The sequence below is a fragment of the Musca vetustissima genome, unplaced genomic scaffold, assembly GCF_032173495.1.
Source record: "Musca vetustissima isolate MV318-11 ecotype Yass unplaced genomic scaffold, APGP_CSIRO_Mvet_v1 utg52412, whole genome shotgun sequence".
In the NCBI taxonomy this organism is placed as follows: Eukaryota; Metazoa; Arthropoda; class Insecta; order Diptera; family Muscidae; genus Musca; species Musca vetustissima.
The window spans coordinates 132393-148056 of NW_026874930.1; the positions used below are offsets into that span (position 1 = coordinate 132393).

Sequence of the window (15664 nt, forward strand, 5' to 3'; positions counted from 1 at the left end):
TTTATCCAAATAAAATTGCTTCTAAAATTACCACTTTCAAAATTTTTAGCTATTCCAAGAACAAATGCGTTGGCGATATAAGAATTTCAATAGATTTCAAAATAGTAATTCGACATACAAGATGTTATCTAGAAGACAAGACAAACATGTTTACCTATGTATGTATGTGTGTATTGTTGCAATACATATGAACAAATCTAAATTTAGGCAACCTTGATTTTCGAATCGTATCTCAATTGGCAATATAAAATTCCAGATATTCTACATTTTGCATAAGAACATGACATAGAAAATTTTAGATAGAAAAACAATTAGGGCAACAAGAAACCCCCAAAGATTGATGGTTTCATTGGGGCTAACAAAAAAAAAAAAACATTTCAATGTATATTTGTTATTTAAAACAAAACAAAAAACAATCAAGAAAAGTTGTTGCAAAGTAATGTGGACTGCAACGTGACTTCTGTCAAGTGTTGAAATTTCAACACTTGTTTTTAGTTTTCGTTATTTTTTCTTTAATAGGACACCATTATATTCAGGTGTTGGACATAACCCGGCTGGTCTAATGCTAATGAAAAGGGCTGAGTTAATGTCAATTGCTGGTTGACTGGGTTAAAACGCGAGGGTTGTTAAAATATTTAACAAATAAGTATTGTTTTACACATTGTTTTGTAATGAGAAACCTCATTGAGTGCCGTGAACAAAAAAAAAACTCAGACAAACATTACTTACGCAAAAGGAATATAAAAGTTTTGTACGCTTCTGCATGAATTATGCAAAAGTTGTGACCAGCCAACATGATTTAAAGTCATTTCAGAATAATTTTTCTCGTAGTCATTTTTTTTAATATTTCGCCCTTTTTAAGTTTTATAATGACGTTAAAATGAGCATTATTTTTTTCCACTAATTACGAAGTATATAATGTTGCTGTTTGATTCGTCAGTTGTAATGTTTTTGTGCGGTTGTATGATGAGACACTCACAAATAAGTAGATAAAGTCACACAGGGAAGTGTGAACACATTTTCTAAATATACTAACATCTGCGAAGGTCCCTGTGCTTTTACATCATCACGCATTCTACAGGGGTATTTGTGGAGCGCAAAAAAATCAAATATCGAAGCAATGTTTTTTGAAATATATAAATGTAGTACACAAATTATGTTTATGATTTTTCAACCTTTCGAATGTTCAATAAATTGTAGATGGCTGATCGAGCTTGAGGTCAATATTTATATTTATTTATTATTTTCCGATATTTCGAAATTCATTGAATTTCATCTTCAGGGAAGTTTTCTGATCTACAATAAATGAACATTAAAATTTTAAATAACAAACATAAAATAATTACCTTAAAACTAGCGTAGTGTGACTACCACGGTCAAAAGTTATTATTGCACAATTTTGACAAACTGTATAATTTTATAATTTCGATCAAAGATAAATAAAAACATGTACAAAATTCTAAATACCAAAAATGGAACTGTAACGTTATATGGCAATAATATATTAAAACCTGGACCTATATATTCCATTTTTAATATCAAACGACATCGTTTGTTGTTGTTGTTTTTATAAAAAACAACTACTTATTAGAGGGGAATGTATGGCATTGTTCGCCGAGGGGTAAGGCAGGGAAGACTGTAGTTTCCGATCTCGTCACTGATCCTCATCAGTTCCCTTAGCTTTTTTGTGATATTCTCTCCAGAAGCTATTTATTGCTTCTTTTGTAAAGAACCTTTCATACCCAAATGTCTCTTGTAACAAAGCGAAGTACTTAGCTGACCAACGAATAAACTGAGAATTTCGCTGGTGCCTCACTTCGAGGTTAACAAAGCATTTGTTGGTCAGCTAAGTACTTCGCTTTGTTACAAGAGACATTTGGGTATGAAAGGTTTTTTGTAAAGAATCAATAAATAGTTTGTGGGAGAAAAAAAAAACTAATGGAACTGATGAGGATCAGTGGCGACATCCGGAACCATAGTCTTCCATGCCTTACCCCTCGCGAACAATGTCATACTTTCCCCACTAATAACAATTATTTTATAAAAACAACAAACTGGGATTCGGCCTGACTATTTTGCAAAAACACAATAGTTAAAAATCTAAAATTTACGGCCTTTTAAAAAAATGTTAAAAACTATCGCTCCTTTAGTACTTGATAAAATATCAAAAGTCCATCGTTCTAATAGTCTTAAAAAATAATAGAATATAGTTAATAAAGCTTCGTTTGAAAAAATATATAAAACCAGTGAGCGGAGCTGTATAGTCGGACGGGGCCGACCATATGATACCCTACACAACTACCACGGAACTTTAACTTTCTGCGGATGTTTATTCCGAGCCTGGACTACATACATTTTATGAATATTACTAATATTCAGTGCAGACCTTCTAATTACTTGTCCAAATTTCCTTCATCGTGGGTTGTGTTGTGATGTTCGTTTTATAATTGTGGCCTATAGGTCGACTCGAAAAAAATTAAGATTTCAGTCCATTTCATCCCAAAATTATTATCTGATCATCACCGTTGTCCTTGACCATAACTGGAACCCCATGGAACATTTCAAAGCGATCATCGCTATATTTCCGCTCTCCGGTGTGGTAATGGATTACTAAATAATATCTGATTACGTAGACACCTGTAAATATTTACGTGTAACTCCCACATCCGAGTACATATGATAATATAATTGGTATAAATTTAAAGGTCAACCACTCCTTTTACATATACTATCAAATTCTCGGGTCTATATCCTACAGGAGTAAATATATACGTCATAGACTACAAATTTTGTCATATTTCACACAAAAGTCAGAGTCCATTTGACACGCTAAATATTGACCGATCTTTATCAAAACATGCATGCTTATTCTTTGGCCCGATCACCTTCTACATGTAAAATTTCGCGATGTTCCAGAAAACCCGACAAAAATAAAGTTTTTGGTATATTTCATCCCCTAAATATTAACCGATCTTTACCAAAAATAATAGGGGCCTTCATTGGGCAGAACCCATCCTACATGCAAAACTTCGTGAAGATTGGTCCATAACTGTGGCCTGTATCGTGTTTACAAATTATAATGGACGGACGGACACACATGCCTAGATCGACGCAGTTAGTCGAGATTTGGCGATCGGTATACATAAAGGTGGGTCTAGGACCAATAGTTCGCGGCATTAGAAACTCTTGGGGCTGCACAAAGCTATAATACCCTGACAACATAGTTGTGAAAAAAACCCTTTCGAACAAATATTAAAAAACTACTTTCTAATAGTTTTTGAAAAACATTACAAAAATATACCCTATGGAAAATATACCCCATAATATCTAATAGTCTTTGAACAAATATATAAAAACTATAATAACATATATTAATGATAAATTTTTTTATAATATAGTCATTGAAAAATATTAAAAATAGTAGTTAAAAATATTTTATAAATCTAGGTAATCTTAGAAATTGTTACAAAACTTTAAAACAAAGGATTTACAAATTATCTCTAATAGTAAAAAAATATTTAGAAAACCCACGACCCTCTAATCATTAAAAAAAAATATCTAATTCGAAAAAAATATTTAAAAAATCTACATTTTAATATCTTTATATTTATATAATATTAAAAAAACTATTTTATAATTGTCTTTGAAAAAAAATATTAGAATAATTAGGAAAATAGTCTATATGAAAAATATTTAAGAAAAATCTACGAAAATTATTTAAGGGGACCCCCCCCATTCTCGGGGTCAAACATTTTGTTGATATAATTCGAATCTTCACTAATTAATAAATGTCCCTACAAAATTTCAAGTGAAAATCTCAAGAACTCTTGAAGATATAGCCGATTTATTGTGTCAGCATCAGGTGACGGCTGAAGGGCTTCTCAAACTTGAAACGCGTTTTTCTCTTTTGTGAATGGCGGGCACGATAACTCAAAAACTAATAACCCAATCGATTTCAAATTTTTACACGTTTCTCTGTGAGTGTATAGCTATCGTATGAACTAGGATAAAGCCAATCGGTGAAGATCTTCCTTATTTTTTAACATGGTGTTTGGTAAAAAATCGGCGATTTTCCACAAATATTGTTTCAAAGGTCCACCATTTTGTTAATTTTAGAGCGAAGTCAATAATCCTAGTTCATACGAGAGCCAGACATGTACTCTTTCTAACACCGTTGGAATTTTCGGATTCCGATGTTCCAGTGGGGAGTTATCATGCCCACCATCAAAAATAAGGACTTTTCTTTAATTACAAAAAACAACAACAAAACAATAAAAAAAAATTTGTAAATTATTTTTCTTCTCTTTTAAATCTTCAAATATATATGTGCAAAGTTACAAACCTTAACAAGCATTGGTATTGATTTACCAGCCCATTGAAAATCTAGAAAAAATAAAATCGAGTATGGGGAATTAAAAAAATAAAAAAAACCCTTACTTTTGAATTTAAAAAATCTTTAAAATTATTCGATAATTAAGAATGTAATTTGTATTTTGTCTGTTTATAGCATTATTATAATTATACCATATAATATTTTATTTCCTTTCTTCTTTATTAATTTACAGTGAAAATCAAATACAACATTTTACTATAACAGAGACGTCATCAATCGATAACAATGCTTAGTCGAAAATGTCAATTTGCTATGACGATCGGTGTGTTATCTATCATCTGGACAATGTTGTTTACCGGTGCAATGGCACGTCCAAATCTGGATGCATTGTTGGCTAAACAAAACGATGTCTCACAATTACTATTGGACGACCTGTTGATGGGAAATTCAAATAATGGTGGTGGTGGTGGGGAAAAAATGTTTCGTGGATTGGTAAGTAGACAAGAACAATAATAACATAAAATCTATATACATTAGGATGTACGTTCAAATTAAATCAAGGGGAAAAAAAATTAAATTTCAATAGTGGCAGTCATAGGAAAATCATTATTTGGGTTATCCAAACGTTTAGTTTCTATAATGAAAATATTCAAACTAATTTGCATGTTATTATTTTTGTTAAAAAATGTTCTTTAATCTCTGCCTAAAAATTGTAAAAAAAATATTCTTTAAAAATATCAAGTCCAATAGCCATTCAAAAACCCAATGATACTAATAAAAAATTACGTTTATAGCTTTTATAGTTGTTGATGGAAGCACTCTTAAGTCCAACTTTTTTAAACAAATTGTTGCATATAACTTTGAAAAATACTATTTTAAACTTTTATCAATGTTATAATTTAAATTTAAATAGAAAACTAAAAAGGTTATCTGCACTGGGGATATTAATTGACGACAACACTCATACGCCCCCTTATTTAAAATTTTTATAAATAATAATATTTGTGCCAAGAATTTTAATGTTTTATTTATGTTGACCAACATTTTAACCATCAGTAATATTTTTATTATTCTCCTTTTCCAGAACAAAGTTCAAACTAAGCAATCGAACTATTTGGCCAAATGGCCGGGATTGCGAGATCTTGTCTTCACCATAGACTATGATGATGATATTACAACAACATTGGAAAATAGTGAATTTTTAGAACGTCTACGACAATTGGCCAATACACAATCCAATGAATATTATGATGAAATACGTCAAGACAATGACGATGTTGCCACCATTAACGGCGGTGGTGTTGGCGGTGGTAGTATTAAGACCAAAGCGCCCAAATCACCGGCCAATCAGATTATCTTTAAAGAGCACAATACCAAAAAGAATGTACAATGTAAGTTATTTCTATTTAAATATAAAAAATATAATTTAATTTCTATTTATATTTTTCTGTGTGTGTCTTTTGTGTTATCTTTTATTTGTACCTGTGTGTATCTGCATGGGACATTTAGTACGTAAAAAATGTAAGTTAGTCAATTTTAAATTATATACATATTTATTTATAAGAAATATTTATAGGAATTTCAAGGTCTTCAAACAATTCAGTATTTCAAAAGTAGAATGTGTATAGACCAACTAGGCGTATACATTGTGATAACAATTATACGTTCTATATTCTTTTTATTTACAGAAATAGATGTAAAGTACACTATATTAAAAATCCACAAACTTAATAAACTTTTTTTAAATTCACGCCTTAATAGAATTTGAAAAATTATTATTTAAAAATCCACGTCTTAACATATTTTAAAAAAGTAATCGGGTATGTGAACTGAAATTTTTTCGACCTGCGAAAAAACAATTATTTTAAACAAATTATACGCAATAATAACATATTAATCTATCATCATGTGCCTTCTTTATTTCAAAAAAGATTTTATTTTATATAGAAAAACATGAATACACCCACTATGAAAATGTAAGTGTAAATAATACACCTCAAATGGGTGCAAAGTGTGTTACAAAATACCTCGGCGTGTGTTCGATACACTTCTGCCGTTGAAGTGAATGCCAGAACATGCCCGAATATTTTAAAAAATGACTTAAATAGTATTTGAAAAATCGACGCATTAACAGACATTTAATATTTGAAAAACCCATGCCTTAATAGACACTGTATGAAAAAAAAATGTTTAAAAAATCCACTCTTTGATAGTTTTTGAAAAATTTTATTTAAAAAATCTGTCCCTTTATAGTCCTTGAAAAAATTTTATTTATAAAAATCTGTCTCTTTATAGTCCTTGAAAAAATGTTATTTAAAAAAATTCACGCCTTAATAGTTCTTTAAAAAAAATATTATTAAAAAAATCCACGCCCTAATAGTCCTTGAAAAAATATTATTACAAAAATCCACGTCTTAAAAGTCCTTGAAAACATATTATTACAATAGTCCACGTCTTAAAAGTCCTTGGAAAAATTTTATTACAAAAAAAACCACGTCTTTATAGTCCATGAATAAATATTATTACAAAAATCCACTTCTTTAAAGTCCTCCTCCACAAAAATATTATTACAAAAAATCCACAAAAATATTATTACAAAAAAGCACGCCTTAATAGTCCTTGAAAAAAATCCACGCCTTAATAGTCCTTGAAAAATAGATTATTACAAAAAAGTCACGCTTTAATAGTGCTTGAAAACTAGATTACAAAAAAGCCACGCCTTAATAGTCCTTGAAAAAAATCCACGCCTTAATAATCCTTGAAAAAAATCCACGCCTTAATAGTCCTTGAAAAAAATCCACGCCTTAATAGTCCTTGAAAAAAGCCACGCCTTATTAGTCCTTGAAAAAAATCCACGCCTTAATAGTCCTTGAAAAAAATCCGCGCCTTAATAGTCCTTGAAAAAATCCACGCCTTAATAGTCCTTGAAAAAAGTATTATTTAAAAAATCCACGCCTTAATAGTCCTTGAAAAAATATATAAAATCTGCATGCCTCAATAATCTTATATTATTATTTAAAAAATAGTTTGATAGGCATATATTACACTTTTATATAGATTTAATTGTTTTCATAAAATATAGTCTCAAAACTAATTTATTTATTGTTTCTTCTTCATTTTTTTTTTTTTTTTTTTTTTTTTTGTAGATATGTCACCGTGTCATTTTAAAATCTGTAATATGGGACGCAAGCGGAATGCTCGTTTTCATGGCTATTGAAGGACAATACACACCTACACCAAAATAATCCAGCACACAATATAAAAAGAAGGCATATTGCAAATAATAAATCTCAATTCAAAAAAAAAAAAAAAAAAACAAATAATATCTTACAAAAAAGTATTTAAACAGTTTCTTTCGTTTACAATCTGTATTGGAAATTTTGATTTCACTGTAAAAAGAAACTGTTACAACATGAAACCCCAAAGTATTTATTATTATTAATATTTATAAACATATCCTTGTAACACACACACCCACACATAAAAATAATTGTCATTTTTACTTATATATTGTATGTTTTGTCAGTTTTGTTAAATGTTTAATAAAATATGATATACTTATTTTTATATGTATGTATGTAGGTTTATCTCATGTAGTTTTAGTTATAAGTATTAGAAGAATTGTATTTCATTGTTAAGAACAAAAGAATTAACAACAAACAAATCTCAATATATACCACACTTCATGATGTGTTTCAAAATCAATTTTACAATATCAATATTTATTTTGGCAATACTTAATAAAGAGTTCAACAAAAAACCCTAATAAAATATAGTTGTGTGCATTTTTATTTTCGATTCGATTGAAGCCTTGGATGCCTTCACGATTGCCCCACAAATCTTAGAGGTGAGTAGATCTGTTATTACGGCCTTGCACAAACGGCCTTGCACTTACGGCCTTACACAAACTGTGCAGTTTTCACTGTGTGTCGCTATGTAAGGATGCATATATTAGACCAACATAATTAAATACGGAACGACAATTAATTGTTCTTATATTATTAGAATCATTTTGTTTTTTTTTTTTTCTAGTTCATACCTTAGTAATATATTTCACCAATTCCTTTATAGTTCTTTTATTCGACTCGTTTATATAAATGTACATAATTTGAGATTGCAAAGAAAATTATTTTTGATTTTAAAATGTTTTTATTAAGTATCTTTTCTTTATTATTTGTTTTCTTTGTCTTAATTCTACACTTTATAAATATTTAAAAAAAGGGAAACATATACATACAAATAATTGTTAAGTGATTTGTAATTTGACTCAATTTAATTTATAAAAAATAATATTTTTTATTTTTATAAAAAATTACAAAAAAAAAAATAGTTTTAATTTTTTCTTAATTTGAGAATTGAATATAATTGTACAAAAGATAAGGGCAGTTTACAAAATGCAATAATGGAAAGATGGACACATTTACTTTATTTAAAAAATGATAGTCGTTTAACGAACAACTCTCAAAGAAGTGAAAGACTACAAATTGACTCATAATTTTAAAAGTAAAAGTAATTAAAAATTAAAAAAGGAACCAAAAAGATAAACATAACGATTGGATTTTCTTATTCGTTCTTATACAAGATGCTCAGCAAGAGGTAATTTACAAAAAGAAATCACAAGGAAATTTAGTTTCGGATAACGAATGATATGATTTTAAATGATGTTAATTTTGGCTAAAACTGTTAATAAAGTATTCTTGTGGTAGATTTATAATATTTATTGATATTTTAATTTTTGTGTGTTTGTATGGAAAGGTAATAATGTGTCAGTCTAAGCCTAAAACTAACCAATACCGACGGCTGCATAAACTTAATCCAGATTTACATTATCGAATTTGACTATCAGTAACTCTTAGTGGTTATGTGAGGAGATAGGGTTCTCCGCAATAAACTATACAAATGCGACAATCAAAATTGCTTAATGTTAATAAGAACAACAGTAAATTGTCGAAATCAATGAATTTCATCAGACAGATTGAAACTAATTTTTAAAAAAATTGCAGTTTTGATTTTTATATTTCGAATATCAGAAGAATTTGTAAGGTTAAATGACACTTTCTGTTTTGTTGTCTTTAGATGTTTATAGAAAAAGAAAAAATTCGTACGAAACCGGGCATAATCGAGATTTATCAAACACGGCTAGACGCTCTAGTAAAATCAGGATAGAATTTCCCTCAAATCTATGCATATGTCTTGCCAAACCACTAAACAGCGAGTTGTAAAAATGTAATGTAATTTATTATTGCACATTAAAAATCTGGTATTTTTACATAATTTAGAATTCATAAAAACAATTCTAATTCAATCTAAGTAAAAATGCAATATATTTCAATTTTTTTTACTTTCGGAGACATGATTTTCAGATGTTCTCTCTTTGACATTGCATTCATCTCAATTATTTTAATTTTAAAGAGATTTTGATTCTGTAAAAGATAATTCCCATCCAAAGAACTGCCATTCAGCAGAAGAATATTACAAATATTGAACTGTATTCTATATATTTTAAATTGACCTCGTGCCTATCTCCACGTAATCCAATTCTCAATTGCTACTTTTAGCAATTACGAGAATGTTCTGTGGCCTTGCCTTGTTTTTACCAGACTTCTCTTGCATGATAATTTCAGTTCCAAATCCAAATTTAAAATCTCGTGATCACATAAGCTGCCTTTTTGCATCCCAGTTTCATTACACAATATCCAAATTATACCTATCATTTCAAATTAATTTCATACATATTTACTTTTCCTCAATTCGAACTTATTCCAATCTGCTACATCATTAAAAAAGCCTTTATTTTGCCTCTAACCCGTTATCTCTAAATCAACAATTGGTCATTCGTGTTACCTTGATCATTCATTTTTTTCCTTGTGCTATCTTCTATGCTGTAGTACCTTAACTTAACTTTCACTGTTCATCTGTGCCAGAACCTGTTGCAGTTCCTTTTCTATAGCTCCTTTTCTTGCCACCTTATCCAGCTGGTCTTTTTCGGGTTTCTTAAGGGCGCCACTTTTAAGTTTCTTTTCAATTTCATCAATTTCTCTTAACTTCTTTTGCAATTTTTTGCATTTCTTTTGCAGGTCTTGTGCTTCATCCTCGACCTTTAAATTGTTTGCTAAATTTTCGCTTAGATTTTCAACAGCTTTGAGATCATTCGATTTGGACGGCGCAGCGCCTGTAGCAGCGGGTGTTTTCGCTTTCTGGCCATTCGCAATGGGTTTCTTGGTTTCCGTAATTGTATTGGCAGGTAATTTTAAAACGCCTGGTATTGGTTGTTTCTTGGTAGCTGCTGCTGCCGCGGCCTCTTTTTTGGCCTTAGCCTTTTCCTTCTTCTCTCGTTCTCTGCGAGCAGCTTCTACCACTTCGGGGCACAGACCAGGGGGTAATGTATTTGCTTTCCGTTGGGCAAATTGTCGACCTTTGCTTTCGTACAGAGGGACTTCTTCCTGCGGTACATAACCGTCTTTAACGCGTCTGGCACGACGCCATGTACCATCCGGCCGTTGTGAGGCCGGTATAAATGTACCTGTCGCAAGCAAGAAGAAACTTTAAAATGTTCATTTTTTATAAAAAATATACAACGGACCTTCGTTGTTTGTAGAGTAACTGGTCATCATGCAATGCAATATTCGATTGTAGAGATTCCAAGGTGTCCTTCACCGAAACTTGCCAAATTTCGTTTCACTCTGTATATTTGATATTAAAAACAATAAAACTTGTGGTAATATGTTAGAAATTAATGATTAAATAATTTAATTTTATATCAACTTGAAAAAAGTAGAATTTTAATAGATTTTATTTGAAGAATCTTTTGCAAAACAAGCGTTGTGTCGTTCAGGAACGGACTAGTTCAAATGAATGATTCTGTGAAATGAACTATGGGAACTATTGCAACATACGAATAGAAGAGACCAAGGTAGATATACAAGGTAGCCGCATCGGCGAATTTCTACAACAAACATAGGTTGTTGTATTTTGATATGTCAAGAATATTTTGTCAAAACAAACAGATTGACAAGATTTTTTACACAAATTCATGTAGAAAATGTTAATAAAAGTATTGCCAAACAAGCTCTTCGAAATTCGTAGATTTTCATTTATAATTTAGTTTTTTAATTTTTTGGTTCAACATTACAACAACATTTTTGACATTTATTTGCACCAACAGCTGGGCCGATGCGGCTACCTTATTAAATATACCTTGGAAGAGACAGATGATAGTGGCTATGTTTACGAATTAGTGTGAAACATAATGGCAATTTGGGATCAGCTGTTGAATCAAATTTTACTGATTCTTTAAAATGGACGAGAAAAACTTTTTCTTGTACTAACATTCAGCTAGTTCCCGTATAGTCATTTAAATTTATAAACGAATTTAGTATTCACGTCGTTTGATACACAAGTCAGTGTGTAAATGAATTATTATGCTGTTATATTTTTGTTTATCAACTATTTTGAAATCTAACTAATTTTGAAGGTACTTTTAGCAGAATTGATGAATTTTGTGGTGCAAAAAAAGGATGCATTTGAAATGACCACGATTTGGCATACATTGTCAAGCAATTCCAGATATTGAATTTATTTAAATTTTTTATGGTCAAGACCACAAAATAATAGTATGAATACGTAAACAAACTTTGTGGTAGTAATAGTACGTTTACATTTAACCGGATTTCGTTAACCCAGTGGTTTTCAATTGTGAATTCCTTTGCATATTGTCAAATAAATCCTCATAAAGTAGGTTAACCCGGTAAACAGTTCTAATGTATATGTCGTTTAAGATGATATTTTAACCAGAATATCTGATAAGAATTGTTTTAAGTAGGCCAAATTATAGTCTGAACCTTGGTATAATTCTTGTAAGGAAGGGCATAGTTACCAACTGATTACAATTTTTTCTCAAGCTGAATACCAGAAAAATGCATATTTATTTGAAGTGTTTTCAAATTTTAATGAAATGAAACCTGTAGGGAAAGTAGTAAAATCGGACGGGGCCGACCATGGTACAATTATTACAAGGTAGGGCACAGCTAATAACTGATTACAATTTTTTCTCAAGGTGGCTTGTTCCATCAAATCAAAATACATATTTTGTGTACGTATGTGTATTGTTTTGAATACTATGTCAAATAAATTCAAAATAAATTGGTATATATTCAAAATTTATTGAAATGAAAATGATGTTTTTAACACGTTCGTCTGGATGTAATTACTTTGTTATGGATGAAACAAACATTTTATGGTATTCCCTAATGGATTTTGGGAAGAAATCATAACCTTTCATTCATTTTTCGCGTTTTTAGTTTTGTGTTGAAAACATGTCAAATAAACACAAACACTTGTTGCGAATATTTATTTAATTTTTGGCAGAAGAAGCCATATGTGCATAGTTGATTTTTTGTTATTCACCTCAAGCTGCCCTACCTTGTATTATTGTACCATGGAGTGATACCCTTCACAACTTTGGATATATTCAACAGATTAATCCTAACAGACGTCACATTTTTAATGGACCAGTAAAATGCAACCGATACCAAATTTTTCATTTGGTCAGCTATAGAAGCTATATCTAAATCAGAACCGATTTTCAAGAAATTTAACAAACATCATTCTAGACTTAATTCAGTACATTAAGCCGAATTTCACGCAAATTGAAGGATATATAGGTTTTTTTTTTTGTTATTCACCTCAAGTTATCCTACCTTTTATTATTGTACCAAGGTGGCTTATTCTATCAAATCAAAACAAAGATTGTGCATGTGCTGTATAATAACCACTAAAAAATTCAAGTTCAATTGAAAAGTAACAGCCTGTTTTTGTAAAATTCCAAACGAACGAATTCGAGTGACTTACGACCAAACTCCTTGGTTTTGAAAAATATGTCATTTATTTTTGTTTTGAATCAGAAAAACTTTATAAACATAAATAAAGGTTTGGTCGTAAGTCACTCGTATTCGTTCGTTTGGAATTGTACAAAAACAGGCTGTAAATATTTTTTTTGCAGCATTCGTGCAGAAGCTATTATAGTTATAGATGAAACAAACATTGAAAGGTATACGCTACTCAATTTTGGGGAAAAATCAAAAAAAATCGTTTTTCGCATTTTTAGTTATGGGTTAGAATGTTAAAAAACTCCACAACTTGTTTTTATATCTGATTGAAGAAGCCCCTTCCTGCAGAGTTGCACTGTTGTTATTCATCTTAAGATACCCTACCTTGAAGAATTGTGTCATTCACGGTTCTGACATTTTTATATAAACTATTAAAAACTATATTTATGTTAACATATAAGATATTGAACGTATTTTCTGGAAATAAACTATGAATCACGTTTGATCATATTTATGAAAAAACATATGCATTATATTCCATTATATTTGTTGTGAGTTCTAAAAATATTATTTGAATTTTGTCTCAACAACAAACCCTGCTTCAGAACCTACACGAATAAGACTGATACGATTGTACTGGAATATATGTATATTCGAAATAAACTTTCAAATACGTCAGAACAATTTTATAGTCATACTGGAATCTAATAAAAAACCTGCAATTCAATTACTCTTGTAGACAACAATACGTACTGTTGCACTTATATCATGTGTACTCATATATAGATCAATGCCTCTGTTTCCTCTAAATGTTTAAAGCCAATCAAATACCATATAGATTGTAGACAAAGAAAATAAATGCATTATTAAAACTAGAAGTAATTGCGCTTCTTGTATATAAAATGTTTAAAAATTTGGCAAACAAAATCAATTCGTGTATTGAACTCAATATTTTGACATTTTTATTATATTCTATGGAAATTGGCAAATATAAATGTTATATGCCATACACGTGCAATGTGATTTGTTTCTTTTTTAATTAAAATACCAAACAAAATTTTCGATAATTAATAAGAGGTAATCAATTGTAAAGAAGGTATTCGAATGAAATATTAGCGATATTGATGATTTTGTTTATTGCTTATTTTAAGAAAAAATAACAATCCACACATGATTTAGAATTCAATGACCAGTTTTAATATTCTATTCAGCTCGAATAATAACACAAGCATATTCATGGTGTAATAAAAAATGGAAGACAGCATAAACGAATTTCGGTTGGATTTTTAATTTGCTTGTAGACTATAATAGGACTCTGATATTCCTTTATAATTTGACATCAAGCCTAAAATAATTTTGTCTGTTCCACTTTATGCGCAGATTTTTTTTAAAACTGCAAAAACCCCGAATTTTTTAAACAATATTTCTATATTTCTACAACCGCATACACTTTTTTAAATTATTTATTCAAGAACTGCAAAAATAATTGAATTTTGTAGTGAATATTTTTTGAAGACTTCGAAAGCCGTAGATTTTTTAAAGACTATTTTTTAAGTCTTCGATAAAACTTGATTTACACCGAACATGTTTTAGGAAATCGTTATTTCATTGACATAAATATGGGGTAAACGCACCTAATTCCGGCATGTACCAATAGTCGTCATCTGTTTTATATAACTTCAGATAACTAAAAAATCCTATATCCAGATATGAAAAATAGCTAGAACAATCTTTAATAATACTGCAACCTATCTCTGTGTAAAATTTCATCGAGCTAAGTACATTTTTTCAGTCAAAATTTGGCATTTGGTCAATGTGGTTTATCAACACTAGCGATAAAGAAAAAATTAGTGGGTATGTCGATTTCAAAAGACTTGTAACTATATTAAAATTATATATTTTTAACAAGGATCTTCTTTGTAATTGTAAAGAACATAGAGGAGAATACTTTAGAATTTAAAATCATTAAAAAAATATTGGTAACTAGCGGGCCCGGCAAACGTTGTCTTGCCTAGAAATATTTGTCATCTAAAGTTTCGGTGGATATAAGGTTAAGAATTATTGAATTCGTGGAAAATAAATTTAAATGCACATATAAGTTAGACCTTCGGATATAATTCAATTTTTCCCAATATTTGTATAGGTCTTCCATATAACGGTAGCGCAATATAAAGCTAGTTTTTTGTAACCTCCACGATTTAAAATGCAACTTCAACAGAAGTTCTTCTAATTTAATATTTGGAATACTTATTGAGCAGAAAATCTCCCTAATTAATAATAGTATTCGGATAACTCCCATATAACAATATCTCTTAATATTCGGAATTTGGCTGTAATTTTATGTTCGCCCAAGCTTCCAAATATCCCGCATCTAACAGTACCCCAAACTTTTTGATGCTGTGGAGGATTTGGACAGATTTTAAATCTAATCGGCTGTAATTTGGCATTTGGTTGTTATTTGGTACTACTAAAATTATCTATATTGGTCCACTCTTTGAGGTAC

At 30.0% G+C, this 15664-nt stretch overlaps 2 protein-coding genes across 2 annotated transcripts; one reads left to right on the forward strand and one right to left on the reverse strand.

Moving 5' to 3' along the window:
- Nucleotides 1–4678: 4678 nt before the first annotated feature.
- On the forward strand, nucleotides 4679–7550 carry LOC133337436 (uncharacterized). Its single transcript, XM_061545659.1, has 3 exons — nucleotides 4679–4825; nucleotides 5418–5724; nucleotides 7480–7550. The coding sequence occupies exons 1-3, from the start codon at nucleotides 4679–4681 to the stop codon at nucleotides 7548–7550; spliced, it is 525 nt and encodes a 174-aa protein (XP_061401643.1).
- Nucleotides 7551–10195: 2645 nt separating this feature from the next.
- LOC133337437 (partner of Y14 and mago-like) lies at nucleotides 10196–13941 on the reverse strand. The gene is made up of 2 exons (XM_061545661.1): nucleotides 13893–13941; nucleotides 10196–10856 (listed from the first exon to the last, which is right to left on the reverse strand). Exons 1-2 carry the CDS (start codon nucleotides 13939–13941, stop codon nucleotides 10231–10233), a joined length of 675 nt encoding a protein of 224 aa, XP_061401645.1. The 3' UTR covers nucleotides 10196–10230.
- Between the last annotated feature and the right edge of the window lie 1723 nt (nucleotides 13942–15664).

Coding starts and splice junctions, on each gene's coding strand:
- LOC133337436 (XM_061545659.1), top strand. CDS start 4,679: ATGTTGTTTACCGGTGCAATGGCACGTCCAAATCTGGATGCATTGTTG. Junction 4,826..5,417: donor AAAAAATGTTTCGTGGATTG/GTAAGTAGACAA, acceptor CTCCTTTTCCAG/AACAAAGTTCAAACTAAGCA. Junction 5,725..7,479: donor TACCAAAAAGAATGTACAAT/GTAAGTTATTTC, acceptor TTTTTTTTGTAG/ATATGTCACCGTGTCATTTT.
- LOC133337437 (XM_061545661.1), bottom strand. CDS start 13,941: ATGAGTACACATGATATAAGTGCAACAGTACGTATTGTTGTCTACAAG. Junction 10,857..13,892: donor ACGTATTGTTGTCTACAAGA/GTAATTGAATTG, acceptor TGCTTGCGACAG/GTACATTTATACCGGCCTCA.